Source organism: Synchiropus splendidus, chromosome 10, assembly GCF_027744825.2.
Source record: "Synchiropus splendidus isolate RoL2022-P1 chromosome 10, RoL_Sspl_1.0, whole genome shotgun sequence".
NCBI lineage: Eukaryota > Metazoa > Chordata > Actinopteri > Syngnathiformes > Callionymidae > Synchiropus > Synchiropus splendidus.
This window is the reverse complement of record NC_071343.1, coordinates 2,616,252-2,633,537: the sequence shown is the minus strand read 5'-3', so window position 1 is coordinate 2,633,537 and position 17,286 is coordinate 2,616,252. Positions and strand designations below refer to the sequence as shown.

Below are 17,286 nucleotides of genomic sequence, written 5' to 3'. Positions count from 1 at the left end.
TGTGCACATACTAACGTTCCGTATTGTCATATATATATATATATATATATATATATATATATATATATATATATATATATATATATATATATATATATCCACAGACAGTCAGCAGAGAAGTGGGAGAACTCAGAGTAGCGCATTTTAACCCTTTTATATCAATAAAACGCTGGTAATTGCATTGGTTTGATGTGACGACGCTCAATCTTGGCAGCATGAACCATGTTTGCCAGTTAAATTGCAGAGCATCATGGGAAGTCAGTGTATCTAGGCTAGTCGTTGAGAGTGATGAGAAATGACATGCTGCCGGTTCTTGAATTACATTTACAGTTGTGTCACTAGATGGATGAACTTGGCTGAAGTTTGAGAAGTTGAACTTAGCCATGACGGGACGTTCACCTCAACTGGAGAGTTGAGAGTTGTCTCTATTTAAAACGTGCCATCCTTATTGCCTTCTGGGCCAGTGGGGACACATAAACCCGGGCCAAATGCAGCAACAACTGGGAGGCCACCGTTCAGTAGAGCTCGTTTAACACATTCTGTGACGTAGGTCTGCGAAGGTACGGGCTTGTTCGGTGAGGAGGTCTGCAGAGCTCTGGTCTCCTTAGATGAGAGAGGTTGTGGCTTGACAGGTGAGGAGATGGTCGACGGAAGTGGTGGCTTGTAGAGCGAGTAGGTGGTCTGCTGAGGTTGTGGTTTGACAGGTGAGGAGATGGTCGACGGAAGTGGTGGCTTGTAGAGCGAGGAGGTGGCCTGCTGAGGTTGTGGCTTGACAGGTGAGGAGATGGTCGACGGAAGTGGTGGCTTGTAGAATGAGTAGGTGGTCTGCTCAGGTCGTGGTGAAAGGTCGAGAGGTGAGGTTTGTGGCTGAACTGGAGCATTGGGGTTGGGAAAGACCACTTTCTTTCTTAGGGAGGAGACAAATTCCGGCATTTGTTTCCGTGAGCCAACATCCTTTTCACTGACATCTTCATTGACCTTTGTCAGAATAGACAGAAGGTCGACTGTCCTGTGACAATAAACAAAACAGAGTCAGCTGGACTGAAACCATCAAAGAGTTCAGCTGTCAGTCATGATGCTCTGTCTAGTGAGAGGAACATGACCAGTGGAGGAGCGACCATTGACAGGGACCAGGTCTAAGTGAGTCTCAGCCATGTTGCAGCAGGTTTATCATATTAGCCACATGCACCTGGGCTCAGTTCTGGATGGTTCCTGGGTGATTTTGTGACTTACCTAGGCACCAGGATGAAGACCTGTCCACACAACGACTGAATGAACCAGGACCCCTGCTCCACATTTCTGTAGGAATAGAAAGTCGGGACGGTAGACTTTGCCAGCAGGAAGTCTGATTCAGAAGGGATGGTGGGGGGTTTCACAGCATCACTGACGACCCCACTGTCTGCCTCGATGGTGACAGGATCATTGTTCTTCTCTCCCTGACAGGCCTGGATGAAGAACATCTTGGGCTTCCCAGCCAAGCTCGGACACTTGGATCCAGTGAAGGGAGCTGTTAGCTCCTGGAGCATGACGGCCCGACCATCCACCCCGAACACACGACCCTCATCCCCATGGCTGAAGACCATGCAGACCAGACTGTCCACCTGACTGTGATCTTCTGCTGCCGTCTCTTTGATGATCGAAAGAATGGTTCTCCTGTCGCAGTCTCTGTGAACCTTGACCTCAAAGTTCAGCCACTCAAAGACAGCAAACACACACTCTGGTGGGAGACAGACAGGAGTCACCTGGAGTTGTATTCAATTGAGCTCCAGCGATTAATGCTGACCCTCATCCATCATAGTCCCCTCTCTCTTTTTCATACTCCTGAAGTTCTCGTTGTTGATGATCAGGCAGGTGCCTCTCTTTTCAGACTTCATGGAATAAGAAGGCAACACCTGAAGTAACAGACTCTGCATTAAAGATAAGATGAGTTGAATACAGAGTGTTTTCTGCATATATTCTGTTACGAAACCATTCTTTTGTTTCATATTTCAAACGTTTCACTGCACAAATTAATAATTTAACTGCAAATATAACAAAACGTGAACCAAACTCAGTTTCATAAAAGCTTTATAATTGCCTAATTTTGTGCATTTATTACGTTACATGTTTTGTTATTATGTTTTATATATTGCACCTGACACATCGCTAATCTCAGGTGTCCAAAAGACTTACATGCATATCCACTTTATTCTCAGTGATTTGTTTGATTAGTAGTTCACTGAGGCACAGCTTCCTCCTGCAAAGCAAGAAAAGAGTGGAGAACAGTTGATGTCACCAGAACATAAACACAGAAGGATATTCCCACAAGATGTAAACCTGCAGACAGATATCTGGTTTCTGGGTTGAGATAGCTGTTATTTAGGGACTAGCCCACGAGGTCTCGCAGATCATCCAGGCGCCCGCTAGAGGGCTGCCAAAAGTTCTATGTTTGCCACCTCTGGGCCCTGAGGGCCGTGAGACGCACCCTTTTAATACATTAGGCGGGTATGGTGGCAGTAGTGTCATTAAATTGACAGCTGCAGATTTGTGATAGTTTTTGAAACTAAGTTCTTGAAACGAAAAAAAAAAGAAAGTGATGGTGCCCCCAATAGTAAAAACAATGAAAGCAAAAAATGCATATATTCTTTTTATTTTATGATGTTTAAACATTTAAAAATGTTTTACTATATTTATTTTATTCCGAATTGTATTCATGACATGCAGTTTTTTTCTTCCAATTTTCTCAACAGTTTGCCTCAAGAATATTTTTTTTCTTTATTTCTTTTGTGAATTTGATGAATATGACCAGTTTCTGCTGCTGGTTGGACTTTTTGATGACAAATAAATATCTGAGTGATGATCACATGGTTTAATGTCATTTAACAAGGTTTTGGTTTGTTTACGTGTAAGTAGACTAACTTATTGATCACAAATGAAATCAAGAGTAGTGAAACAGTTCTATTACATGAATGGTCCCCGGGTCCATTTGTTCCGGAACAGTTGTCCCCAAGATCCAAAAGGTTAAGAGGCCCTGCTCTAACACGCCCAGTGTTGTGAGTTTTTACTGCTCTGCTAGTGCTGTCTCTGCAGTCTGACTCAGAGTGCTAAATTATTGATGTAGTTTGTTTGGTTGTTCAAAGCAAATGCATAAATACAAGAGCTGGAAAGGGCAGCTTAAGTGTCGCGGTGTCCCTTATGTGGCAGATGCAGAAGACATCAACAATGGTCATGATCTAATGCTAAGATTTAGAAGATAAATCCAATTTAAATCTTGTTTCGATTCTTTCAGGTAGTGTAAATGAGTGTTTTCAAGAGCGCTGTCTCGAGAATCTGTTGCTTTGGCGCTTCGTGTCTCGCCAGTGGGAGCTGGTGTCGTCATCACACAGAGAACCTGAAGACGACTACACCGTGTCCCAGTGTTCATTTCACATTTCCCCTTTTGCAGCGGCCTAACACTGACACATTGTGGGAAGGGCCCTTCAAATGGTTACAGCCCAATATATTTCCAGTTATACAGCCTCAATGTAAACACACACACAATTGACATGGTTATTTTTCTGTGCTGTGTGAGAAAGGCTTTACAGATCACTTGATAAAAAAAAGTCTCTTCACCAATAAAGTTTATTAACCATCTGATCTCACCACTGGTTGTGCTTTCACACACGGTTAAACTCTCACCGAAGCACTCACCGAAGATGCTGCAGCGATCTGGAGCTGGAGTCAAGTACTTGTCCAGGAGCGGATGGTGTGAGTGGCTCTGATCTGAACACACCGACATTTCAGTGTGAAGTGTTTGGAGCTCAGACAGGAGAACTGATCTTCTCACCTCTGAGCTCTGATCAGGCCGCCATGGTCCTCACCCAGCGGAGCTTCCTCCTCTCTGTCCTCACCTTCACACAAACACAACAGCATCATCACTGGTGGCTCTTGGGGGTCAACAACAAAACTTCAATTATGAGGTTCAGAGCAGCAGAACAAAGTTGTGACAATGTGACAATGTTGACATCACATGTGATGTCAACATTGTACATGGAGGGCAGCATGGTGAGGTCTGATAGTGGATGGAAGAACCTGGTTCTCCTCTGTGACCTCACAGACCTCATCCTAAGATCAACTTCATGCTGAGCCTCTGACCATGGCTTCATGGTTTCACATCAAACATCTGACTTCAGTGGTGTTGGACTGGGACTGGTAGAGTCCTGACAGAGGAGCACAGACTTGAACTCCTGAGGTGTGAGTCAGTCTGGAGTCCTCACAGCAGAGACGCTTTGATAGAAGCTGGTGTGTAGAAGTGAGCTCAGTCCACAAACATGACTGCTGCTCTTCAACACTCAGGTTCATGAATCAAAACTCCTCCCCCTGCAGTCCCAGCAACACGCTTGTTTACAGACGTCTACACTTGGTTCCTCCATGTGGAACTGAGTTGTGTGTGTGTGTTGCTCCTTTGTTCCATCAGTGGACTCTTCATCAATCAACATTTGTGTCAATCAAGCAGCACAGAGGTCCTTGGATGGAACACACAACAGTGTTGTGTTGACCATGAGTATGTGGTTTGTGTGCACTGGAAGAGTTGTGTTAAAATGTTCAAGTGTTTGCACTGCTCTGATGGAATGCCATCACAAAAAACAAAAGACTGTCGCAGCTCCAAACACTTTTTCAGAAGAAAGTTCATTGCATAAGAAGCTGCTGCTGTTCTGTATGACATCTGAATCAAAAGGTCCAAGAACGAAGGACGTGTCAGACGTTCACAACACAGCCAGGGTCAGAGGTCACCTGCTGCTACCACACCTGTCCACAGTCCAGTTTAGTGGCACTGTTTATCGCAGTTGTGACTTCAGAACCGCTCCAACTCATTACTTTGTGTTCACTTGACTTTATTTCATGTTGTTTCCGATGTTTTCTTATCTCATTTGATTCATAGGAAATACACAATCAGCTGTGTGTCTCCATTAGCAGCAAAGAACCACACTCTTCCTACTCATTCATTCACCTCATAACCAGGCTCCACATTCATCCGCTAACACTCCTGTCGCGTGGACAGTGTGAAAGTCACTGACCTGTTCGCAGTGCTCCTCTGGTCTGAAGACTTGTGTCCATGTTTGCAGCTGAGCTCAGCTCCGTCTGATCCTGCTCACGGAAACAAACGCTGGAACACGCCCTGATGACTGGTGTGTCCTGTAAATTATTGACATAATTTTATAGCTATTTGTGGGGACATTTTTTCCGGTCCCCACAAGGTTTAGGTTCAATTTGATGATTTAAATGTCAAAATAACTGGGGACTATAGATGAGGGTATAGATTTAAGTTTGGTTTGGGTCCTGGTTAAGGCTCGCCATGTGTTTGGGACGGTTAGGTTTAGGGTGAGGGTCTGGAGAGGGAGAAAGTCAGTGAAATGTCCCCACAAAACGTGCATGTGTGTGCTGATTCACCTGTGTTTCGTCGTTCACCCTCAAGACTCCACAGACGTGTATTTGCTCTCTGTGATGGAGTTTCTCCAGGTCTGTCATCAGCCAGAGCAGGTAGGTTTCAGTGAGACGCTGCTCATCATGTGACTCTGTGGCCCAAACACCTGCTCTGTTCCTGCCGTTTCCTCCATCATGACCTCAGTTGACCTGAAGCTCCTCCCTCAGAAGGAAGCCTCTCCTCAGTGCTCTCATCGTTCCAGCCAACAAGTCTGCTCACAGAGGACATCAGACAGACACCTACTCTGACCTGAGAGTGCTCCCAACATCTGCAAGTCTGGACCTGAGATCAGAAGATCTTCTCAAGCTGCTGTTGCCATGATGGAGCAGAAAACCTGATCAGTGGAACGCCTAACTATTTTAATACAACGAATGCCCACCGCCTACTTGTGTAAAATAAACACCAACATAATGAACTCAATCATGAAACAGGAAGAAATATTGAGTTATTACCTGGTGTACACAGCAAAAGATACAAGGACTCAAGCACGACGCCATCACTCACTCATTTTCAGACAGAATGAGGCATCATGGCAGAGCAGACAAAACAAATCAAAACTCGATTAGTTTTTAATCCATCACATTTACACCTCATGTCAGAATGTCCAGATAACACAGAGGAAATGGTGTCCCCCAGAGGGACGTCAGGTAGAGTTGGAGCAGCTCTTCTCTCACAGGCCTGGATAAAGAAGATCTGTGGTTTCTGAGCCAACCTCACTCAGATCTGTCTGGGGTGTATTTCTTAAAGTGTTGGAATGCACAAGATTGTTATGTTCATTTCAATGCCTTCCACCACGAAAGGTATTTTAGCAATGGCTCATTGATCAACACTTTTTAGTGTCGCAGCATCTACTGAAGTTTCACAGTTAAACACAGACGGCCTGGACAGCAGCAGCTGGGAGCTGATCCCTGACCTTAGTCATAACTGACAGAAGGTTGACTTCCTTGTGACAAAAACAAGGGCTGGACTGAAACATCAGCGTTCACTGGTCAGTAATGATGCTCTTTCTGGTGAGAGAAACATGATCAGAGAGGAGGAGCAGAATCATCTGCAATTTTTTTTAAAGAGAAGGTTTTAGTCCAACATGCTAAATGAGATCATTTTTGTTGGTTCAAGGAGTTTGTAGACACAAATATGCTTTCGAGATTTAATTATCTATTTTTGAAAGGTGTGGAAACCCAGATAGAATCGTGAATGGTGATGAAATGGTGGTGAAATACATGTGAAACTATTGAAGTCAAAGTGATTTGTTTAATTGGACTAATAAAATAGACTCAAACAAAGACTCAAAATGGACACTCAAACATAACACATTTACAAACAACAATTGTGCCACAAAAAATAAAATAGAATAACCAGTCTGCATATAGTCATACAATCATTCAAAATAAATCACTCTTAAATGCCCAGACATCCTTGTAAATAATTGAAACCTCGGACATGTTTTGTTGATATCAATAGAGACAATATTCTTTTACATTCCAGTTTAAATCCACTAGGTGTCATCCCATTGGAACATTGTTCAAACACAGACAAGCAAATTAAAGATTGTCAAGGAAGATGATGATAAACAGTAGTTCAACTGTCAATTTAAGAGTGAAACAGCTTGTGAGGTGGAGTGTTGGCCTGCACAGGTAGGAACTCACGAGTTGAGCGGGTCAGGTAGCGAACAAAGTACCGCATTGCCTCTCTGGACAATTTTCTATTTTGGAGATGAGGTCTCCTGGATTTGAACACCACAGAATCAAATGATGACTTTCTTCCTTAGGGAGGAGACAAATTCCGGCATCTGCGTCAAAGAGTTAAATTCCTTGTCACTGACTTCTTCAATGACCCTTGTCAGAATAGACAGAAGGTCAACCTTCCTGTGACAATGAACAAAACAGAGTCAGCAGGACTGAAACCATCAAAGAGTTCAGCTGTCAGTCATGATGCTCTGTCTAGTGAGAGGAACATGACCAGTCATATTAGCCACATGCATCTGGGCTCAGTTCTGGATGGTTCCTGGGTGATTTTGTGACTTACCTTGGTTTCAGGGTGCGGAGAAGTACACACAACGACTGAATGAACCAGAACCCCTGTCCCGGATCTCCATAGGTAAATGTGCTATTGGTCGGGACAGTAGACTTTGCCAGCAGGAAGTCTGGTTCAGAAGGGATGGTGGGGGGTTTCACAGCATCACTGACGACCCCTCTGTCAGACTTGATAGTGACAGGATCATTGTTCTTTTCTCCCTGAAAGGCCTGGATGAAGAACATCTTGGGCTTCCCAGCCAAGCTCGGACACTTGGATCCAGTGAAGGGAGCTGTTAGCTCCTGGAGCATGACGGCCCCACCATCCACCCCGAACACACGACCCTCATCCCCATGGCTGAAGACCATGCAGACCAGACTGTCCACCTGACTGTGATCTTCTGCTGCCGTCTCTTTGATGATAGAAAGAATGGTTCTCCTGTCGCAGTCTCTGTAAATCTCAACCTCAAACCCAAGCAGGGGAAACGCAGATCTCGCAAAAACTGGTGGGAGACAGACAGGAATCAACTGGAGTTGTACTGTTTAACAGTGAGATGTTTGGACAAGTGCATCAGACTCACTCTCATCTATCTCAGTTGCTTCTCTGTTTTTCAAACACTTGAAGTTCACATTGTTGATGATCAAGCAGGTGCCTCTCTTCTCAGACTTCATGGCATAAGTAGGAAACATCTGAGGAAACAGACTGTGGATTAAATATGAGCTTAGTTGAATAAAGACCATCGAGGACTTCCCCCAGGCCGCTTCTGAAGACCTCAAATTTGATTCATGCCACGGTCAAACCAGTCTATATTGCAAGCCAATCAAAACTCCTGGGGCCTCAGTCACACATGCACGTGACAGAAAAGTGGTGAACACTCTTTTTCGCAGCTCAGATGCCCCTCACTGCCTCTCAGTGGCCAGTACTCTAATCAAATGTGATCACAGAATGACAGACTTTTAGCACGAGCCATGAAGGGAACATGCACTGGAGACTTACATCCTTATCTTCTTTGTTTTCTTCAATCCCCTTTCTGATCCTCAGATAGTTAATGGACAGTAGCTGCCTGGATGTCAAAAGAGAGAGAGTGGGGAACAGTGGACGTCACCAGATATAAACACAGTGGTATATTCACACAAGAGAGCAAGATGTAAAGCTGCAGACAGATATCTGGTTGTTGGGTTGAAATTGTCATGTCCGCACTTTATCGTTTCCTGTTCCCTCCTTCTCTCCAACTTCACGGGCAACACAGCTGTCGTTCATTTCCTCATCAAGCCTTCCAAGGATATGAATCCGTCAATGGCAGCTCCTGTTGCCAGATGGCTGCTTCTCACTCTGTTACGGGAACTCCTTGTGGGAATCATGATCTTTAACTGATGAATATGATCATAAGTTATCCGCTATTGAATAAACTGTTTTATAATGCTTTGTCTGATGAAAGATTGAATCCAACAGATGCAACGATAAAGGGTAAGGTGACCTCAATTTGATCCAGTATGAGAGGAGTGTGTTTGATAAGGATAGTGTGGGAAAGATGTGTGGATGGAAGAGTGAGTTATGAAAGGCAGGAACCACCTGGTCCAGGACCAAGGAGGAACCCAGGAGACATCTAACCCAGAACCGGTCCAAACAGCCTGAGTTGAGCCTGAGTTTGTGGGGACCAACATCTACCGTCCCCCAAGTGAAAGAATGTGGAAGATAAGGAACCTCTGGGACAGCGATGGGTCAGGAGGATGAATTATGGAGCCAGGCAGAGAGGGGCCGAGCCAGTCAACCAGCAGAAGCAACACAATCAGAGGAGAGGACCAGATTATCTGTTTACAGCTTTCCACCCAAAAAAGGCCAGAAAATGGGATCAGGAATGTGGCACCATGGCAACCGGGACCCCAGGAGACCAGGACCAATCAGTGGAGACTACACCCCAAGATGAACTGAAATGTGTCATAAAAGGGTCAGGGCCAGAGACGGTCTTGGTCACTCTACACCACTGGAGCTAAGGCTAAGTCAGAGCTCTGTCAGTGTCATTAGAATCCTCTGTCAGGGAATACATTCTTTTGGATTTGAAGTTGTGGGTTTTTGGTAGTCATTCCCACGAGTACACAAACACCTCCCTGACCTTATTCTAGATTTCTCTGCGCGCTCAAATCCCTCTTCAGCCGCCTCCCTTAGTTCCTCATTCCTCCTCACTCTGCTTCAGTTTCTCCCCTTCGCCATTCAGCTCGCGTCTGAGCAGTTTTATTGTCTCACTTTTCATTTCTCTCTCCGATGTAGTTTATTCCTCGTGTGTGTGTGTGTTTCTCCGCCACTGAGCGCTTTTGGTTTATTGCTGCCTTGTGAGCTTAACTCTGAGTGCGTTTCGTGTTCTCCCAGTTTTAGGATTGAATTCTAATTCGCCTCTCCTGCGTTTTCAGATTCTTCCCCAGTCCCTGTGTGTTGTTCCCAGTCCGCGTTCTGGTTCCGGCATCTTTTGTTATCGTTACTTGTCTGTCTTTTTATTATTTTATTATTTATTCTTCAATTAAATCTCTGTAATTTAATCTTGTCTCCTGTGCCTTCTGGTGACCAGCACTTCCTGCATTTCGGTCCATCCTTCCAAAATCATGACAGAAATAGCTGTTATTTAGGGACTCACAAGCTCTCGCTGCTCATCCAGGCGCTGCTCTAACACACCCATTCAGTACATTGCACAGAACAACATGACGCATCAGAGTCACAGTCAACAGTTCACCCTCTTCCACTGTTGCTCATCATCTCTCCACTGGGTGTACAGTACTTTCATACACTTTCACACGCTCACCCCATGTAGGTAGGAGTCTGTCTTAAATGCTTGATGGAAGTAGGTCCAGCTCCACGTCCTCGTCCAGCAGACTGTCTGTCATGGACCTCAACCAAAGCAGCTTTAGAAGAGAAGCAGAACAACGTCATGAGTCATGAGACGTGGACAGAAGAGTCCCTCACAGGTGTGTCAACATTCTATGCGGAGGGCAGCATGGTGAAGTCTGATGGTGGATGGAAGAACCTGCTTCTTCTCTGTGACCTCACTGACCTCTGTGCCTCTTGCTTGTCTTGTTCTTCTTAAGAGACGTGCAGGTGTGACCTGGGATGTAGGACTGCTGCGTTATCATTGCGATATGGTGAGTCACTTGGTGTTGGGGGAGCGAGGGAAAGATGCCTTCCTCAGCTGCTGAGTCAAATCTGACTGTACCTCCATCTACTCTGACCCACTGGCGACTTCAAGTCCAGCAGAGCCCAACGACCTCCACACTGACTGAAGACTGACATCTGTATGTATATTCATTATATAAAATAATTTGTTTGGTATATAGAGGCCCGTGAAGAACAGTTAGCAGAAATGTTCACAATTTTGTAAAAAATAAATATGTGAACACACTCATTGGCTGAGGCAGGAGAGAAAATCGACCACTTGGAAGCCAGCACAAGAACTCTTCTTCTTTGGGCTTCTCCCTTCGGTGGTGGCCACAGCGGATCACCTTCCTCCATCTCACCTCGGCTTCCTCGTCTCTCAAACCTACAAACCTCATGTCCTCCTTCACCACCTCCACCAATCTCCTCAGTTCTAACCTCAACATCTTCATCTACCAATGTACTGGCTCTCTCTCCTCTGTACATGTCCAAACCATCTCCATGTAGCCTCTCTGACTTTGTCTCCTAAACACCTGACATGTGCTGTCCATCTGATCCTATCCATCCTGCTCACTCCCAGAGAGAAGCTCAGCATCTTCATCTCTGCTACCTCCAGCTCTGCCTCCTGTCTTTTCCTCAGTGCCACTGTTTCCAAACCATACAACATTGCTGGCCTCACCACCCTTTTGGACACTTTCCCTTTCATCCTTTCCAACACCCTTTTGTCACACATCACATCTCACACCTTTCTCCAGTGATTCCATCCTGCCTGCACCCGCTTCTTCACCTTTTTTCTCACACTCTCCATGGCCCAGGACAGTTGAGCCACAGGGCACGAGGCAGGTTTTGGCAACGGATCTGATCCCCGCTGGAGAGCTGCACCTCGTCTTGGGAAACTCTCAGCAGGTGGTGAGCTTCTCGCCTCAGGCGACTCTGTGCTATATGCCGGAAACTACGTGTACAGCGCGACTCCACACCAACATGATAGATGCTGGGCAGTAAAGGGTCTGATCGCTGTCTGGGCGCACAACATCGTTCAAAAAACAACTTCTCAAACTCCCAGAACACTGAGGTGAGCAGCCGGGAGCTGCAGGAAAAATGCGCTCTGCAGCGCTTCGCAGCTCAGGGGTCCGGGACTCGCGATGTGTACGGATGTTTGATAACTCAAGTGTTTTTCCCTTTATTAGGCTGATAAACGTCTGATTTTATTGACAGATTTGCTTAAATGAATTATGCCGCGCTCTACAGCAACTATTTTCACTGCTGTGGTCTCGCTGCAGCGCAGCTGTCTGCATGAGGACAGCAAAGAGGAAAGATGCTGATTTTCCCCAACTTATTGAAGATCACCAGACTATTCATTGATAATTTCTGACGTCGGGCTCCGAACGTAACTGACACACTCTCACCCACTACTACTGTACATTCACTCATCTCCTTCAAGTGACATTGTCTACAAGATATAATCCACCTATGTGCTCCTACCTCCACTTCTGTAAGTCACCCGATGCTCCTCTCTCTTTTTTTGCAAAGTCCACAACCATCTGACCTTCGGTGTTCCTACCCCTGGATACCAAACTTTCCCATCACTTCCTCGTCACCTCTGTCCGCTTCCTGCACCAACATGTTCATTGAAGTCTGCCCCAATGACCACTCTCTCGCCTCTGGCAATACTCTCCTGCAGTCGAACTCAATGAGTTAATCTAATTCACTCCAGAAGGTCTCCTTCTCCTCAAGGTCACACCCCACCTGTGGGGCATAAGCACTAACTACATTGAAGATGACCCTTTCAATTTCTATCTTGAGAACGGTCACTCTGCCCGATTTTCTTTTTGCTTCTAGAACATTCATGGGGGACATAGGGGCTACAAAGAGGAATTTGTTATGGACTCGGTAAAGTGGATTGGCCTGAGGTCTGCTGAGGGTAGCAGGCTGTGACCCATCTTGGTGAAATTCCTGCAGCAGGAAGTGAGGCAACACAAGTTTCTCAAGGCAGCACGGCAGGCTCGAAACTTCACTGTCAGTGGACTGCTTTGGACTATGATTGCCCACATAAGGTCTATGAAGACAGGAGGAAGCAAGTGGCAATGAGAAAGAAGTTAAGATACACAGAACCAAAAAAAAACAAAAGGAAAGCAATTTCTTCTCTCTGCTACTTTTCAATCCCTCAGATTAGATTGGGATTAGAGTAGATTAGATAGATTTAATTAGTCCCACAGTGGAAGTTGTATGTTTGATTTGGGATAGAACTATGACTACTACAACTACTACTACAACTGCCAACTCTACAACTACTACTGTTATTAACAACTAATTATTGTGAGGTGTTTGTACAGGTACGAACTTACACATTGAGGAGAGACAATCTTGGGTCCAAAAAGACGCGTGAGAACGCTTAATTCTGCACATGGAATACGAGGTCTCCTGGATTTGAACACCACAGGATGGAATGATGACTTTCTTTCTTAGGGAGGAGACAAATTCCAGTATTGCACTGACGTCTTCATTGACCCTTGTCAGAATAGACAGAAGGTCGACTTTCCTGTGACAATAAACAAAACAGAGTCAGCAGGACTGAAACCATCAAAGAGTTCAGCTGTCAGTCATGATGCTCTGTCTAGTGAGAGGAACATGACCAGTGGAGGAGTGACCATTGACGGGGATCAGGTGAAAGCGAGTCTCAGCCATGTTGCAGCAGGTTTATCATATTAGCCACATGCACCTGGGCTCAGTTCTGGATGGTTCCTGGGTGATTTTGTGACTCACCTTGGCGCCAAGGCGAAGAGAAGTCCACACAACGACTGAATGAACCAGAACCCCTGTCCCGGATCTCCATAGGTACAGAAGGTCGGGACAGTAGACTTTGCCAGCAGGAAGTCTGGTTCAGAAGGGATGGTGGGGGGTTTCACAGCATCACTGACGACCCCACTGTCTGCCTCGATGGTGACAGGATCATTGTTCTTCTCTCCCTGACAGGCCTGGATGAAGAACATCTTGGGCTTCCCAGCCAAGCTCGGACACTTGGATCCAGTGAAGGGAGCTGTTAGCTCCTGGAGCATGACGGCCCGACCATCCACCCCGAACACACGACCCTCATCCCCATGGCTGAAGACTATGCAGACCAGACTGTCCGCCTGACTGTGATCTTCTGCTGCCGTCTCTTTGATGATAGAAAGAATGGTTTTCCTGTCGCAGTCTCTGTAAATCTCAACCTCAAACCCAAGACTCTGAAACACCTGAGTTGCATATACTGGTGGGAGACAGACAGGAGTCACCTGGAGCTGTATTGAGTTGAGCTTCTGTGTTTACTGCTGAGATGTTTGGACGAGTCCATCAGACTCACCTTCATCCATCATCGTCCCCTTTTGCTCTGTCATAGTCTTGAACTTCTCATTGTTGATGATCAAGCAGGTGCCTCTGTTCTCAGGCTTCATCCGGTAAGAAGTCCACAGCTGAGGAAACAGACTCTGAATTAAAGATAAGCTTCGTTGAATACAGACCATTTAGGACTTCCAACTGACCGAAAGAAGAAAGACCTTGATTCAAGCCTCGGTCAGTCTACATTTCAAGAGTGAAGAGTGACAGAGCAAATGTCATGGCAGGCGCACGCAGGTTTGACCCAGAGGCTAAACTTGAGGCAATGCTGGGAGGTGCACATCAGAGACACGTGGACAATGAACAGTGATGAACCATCAACACACTCATGTGTTAACATGTCGATCAAACACTTGCACACAGCCACATTGTATCTAGAGGATTCTGACTCCATGAAATCTCTCAGACATGTAAAGAGCTAGGAAGTATGGCTGCTCAAGATGTTTCTGTGCTGAGTAGAACCTCTTGCTTTTCAGTCAGTATTGTGTTTGCTCTCAGTCCTCTCTGATGTGCATCTGCAGTACAGCATGTTGGCATGCTGATCCCGCCCCATAGTGCCTCTCAGTGGCCTCTACTCAAATCAAATGTGACAGACATTTTAGTGTGAGCTATGAAGGAAACATGCACTGGAGACTTACATCCTTATCCTCCCTCCTTTCTTCAATTGTTTGTCTGAGCATCAAATAGCTGTAGAACAACGAACTCCTGGATATCAATAAACAGAGTGGAGAACATTGGACGTCACCAGATATAAACACAGTGGTATATTCACACTAGAGAGCAAGATGTAAAGCTGCAGACAGATATCTGGCTGTTGGGTTGGGATCACTGTTATTTAGGGACTCACAAGCTCTCGCTGCTCATCCAGGCGCTGCTCTAACACACCCATTCAGTACATTGCACAGAACAACATGACGCATCAAAGTCTGTCCTTTATTGTTCAATATTATCTAGACACAGAAAAATTAGCACCATGAAATGATAAGAACCAAATTCTAAAAAGGGTTTTCCATCCCATTGCTTTAATTACGCATGTTTCCATTGGCTATTATGTTGCTCATGATGTCTACCATCACAGAAAACTCTGGTCAGTTTAATACAATAAAAATATACAATAATTGTTATCACTATTAAAAATGAATTCTGGTCTCAGCCACTGATCTAGGTCATGTTAAATTCCACTGGGAGGTTCCATGAAGAAAAACTCTTTGTAAGATGAGGTAGTGGGGGAAGTGACCAGAGATGGGTTCAGGTATTTGGCATAAGTCCTACATTGTGATGGACAGAAATTAAAAGAGGTGAAGATGAGAGTGCAAGAAAAGTTGGTACAGAAGGGTTGAGATGAATGTGTTTGTCCTCTTCCTGGTGTCACACAAATGTTTCAGATAAACAAAAGACCTGTTCAACATAAGTGAGGTTTATCACGCCTGAGTTCACTCTCACCACACCCTGATCTGACTCCCATCTCACCTGTTCCCAGTCAAATCACTTCAATGGCACCTGACACCCCTGGGGGAACCCTGCACAGGCCTGTCACATGACTCACACAGACAAAAACCCATTCACTCACGCCACAATTTAGAGTACTGTATTACTATTGGAGGATCATTTTGACCCGATATCGAGCTAGCGGGACAACCCCATCGTTGCACACAAAGTGACTTGATTTCTTCAGCCTTGTGGGAAGGGTCTCCCAGATCTCTGATCAGCAGCTCACCCTCTTCCACTGTCGCTCACCATCTCACCACTGGGTGTACACTACTTTCTTACACTTTCACACTCTCACCCCAGTTTCAAAGGCTCCAGGGGTAGAATCAAGGGTGACCGGATAGCTCCTGTTCAAACACAGAAAAGCAAATTAAAGATTGCCAAGGAAGACGATGATAAACAGCAGTTCGACTGTCTCCATCAGTAATGACGCACAATAGTCAACTACAATACAGTACATGTATGAGAATGGAGCAGAGGTGGAGGAGCACAGAGCGGTGTCTGGCTGCGATGGAAAGCCGTTTGGTCAGACATTTGACATCTACCTGTTTTGCTCGACTAGTACTACATTTTTGAGTACTAGTACTCAATTTTGGTTGACTAGTGCGCATGCACAATTTACTAGTAAAGCGAGAAGTGTCACATGTGCTACTAGAAGGGCAAAAAATGTAGTAGACAATTTTGTCTATTAGTAAGCTAGTGAATTTAGAAGTGGTGCTAGAACTACTAGTTGAGCTGAACAGCATTCGCCAGTAGTACTAGATACAAATTCATGATGTATTTTAGCAACTCCATACATGATTGTGATGATAATTTTGTACTAACAGCAAATACAAAAACATAACAAAGCAAGTGCAAACACATTCTCACACACCACATACAATCCGTGGCGTCTTAGATTTCGTGTTGCATACCACCGAGATTGAAAAGGAGCAGAGTAGAGAACAATTCCCATAAATTCTGTACCTTACACCCATTTCCCCCAAACAGTGGTTGTACATTATTCCATTGACACAATTACAGATCAGCATTTGTCAACGATGCATATTATATTTAAGATTTCAAACTATTTGTATTTGTGAATGTAGGGGTATTTCAGCAGCTCAGTATAAAAGAATGTATAAGAACTGTTTGTCAGCTTGCTTCTTTTCAATCTCTGTTTAATGTGAGAAGAAATTTAAATACAGAAGAGCTTGAAATTAGCTCCATATTAACACATCACATTTCTGTTCTGAAGTACTGAGAACAGCCTCATTTCTAGGAATGTGTTGCACAAGCATATCACCCTTTACTCAGACAGCAAAACCCCACCATTTAAGTGCAGTTGCCAATACAGTTTTTGTAGAATTGCTGGTACTTCTTCTAACACTGGTAATACTAGTATTCATAGTATCGCTTGTAACACTAGTAACACTGGGAATACTAGTATACCCAGTATTGCTGGGATCACTTGTAACACTGGGAATATATAACATTGTATCCCTGTTGGCATTAAAGAAAGAAAAAAGGAAAGAAATATAGATCAACTTACAAAAAAAGAATAACTTTATTAACATTGTTTTCATCTGTAACCTAAAAGACTTAAAGTGCATCAATTTGCCTGAAATACTAGTATTCCTACTATCGCTTGTAACACTCATGAGCTCTTCAAAGTACTCTTTCCATCTCCGCACTGTGATCAGTCAAAACATTCCCCTCTCTATCCTTGATCACCCTAACCTGCTGCGTCTCCTTCCCATCTCTACCTCTCTGCCTTGCAGTCCTGCACAAATATCTCTCACCGTCTTTACTGTCCAACATACAAGTCCTCGCAGGCCTACTGTTTGGCC

General features: G+C 44.8%; 2 protein-coding genes across 3 annotated transcripts; both read right to left on the bottom strand.

The window, feature by feature from the left end:
- Positions 1-429: 429 nt before the first annotated feature.
- Positions 430-5,076, bottom strand: LOC128765749 (caspase-like). The gene is made up of 7 exons (XM_053876777.1): positions 5,037-5,076; positions 3,806-3,869; positions 3,670-3,741; positions 2,173-2,236; positions 1,784-1,907; positions 1,234-1,717; positions 430-1,009 (listed from the first exon to the last, which is right to left on the bottom strand). The coding sequence occupies exons 1-7, from the start codon at positions 5,074-5,076 to the stop codon at positions 430-432; spliced, it is 1,428 nt and encodes a 475-aa protein (XP_053732752.1).
- A 1,517-nt stretch (positions 5,077-6,593) lies between these two features.
- Positions 6,594-14,865, bottom strand: LOC128766432 (caspase-8-like). 2 transcript variants are annotated; one of them, XM_053878062.1, is made up of 10 exons: positions 14,817-14,865; positions 14,608-14,674; positions 13,938-14,046; positions 13,361-13,844; positions 12,943-13,136; positions 10,251-10,350; positions 8,453-8,519; positions 8,037-8,145; positions 7,469-7,958; positions 6,594-7,308 (listed from the first exon to the last, which is right to left on the bottom strand). In XM_053878062.1, the coding sequence occupies exons 1-10, from the start codon at positions 14,831-14,833 to the stop codon at positions 7,188-7,190; spliced, it is 1,758 nt and encodes a 585-aa protein (XP_053734037.1). In that variant the 5' UTR covers positions 14,834-14,865; the 3' UTR covers positions 6,594-7,187. The 2 variants fall into 2 exon arrangements, with proteins under 2 accessions (XP_053734037.1, XP_053734038.1); XM_053878063.1 differs by lacking the exon at positions 14,817-14,865 and having other exon boundaries at positions 13,361-13,869; positions 14,608-14,626.
- Positions 14,866-17,286: the final 2,421 nt, after the last annotated feature.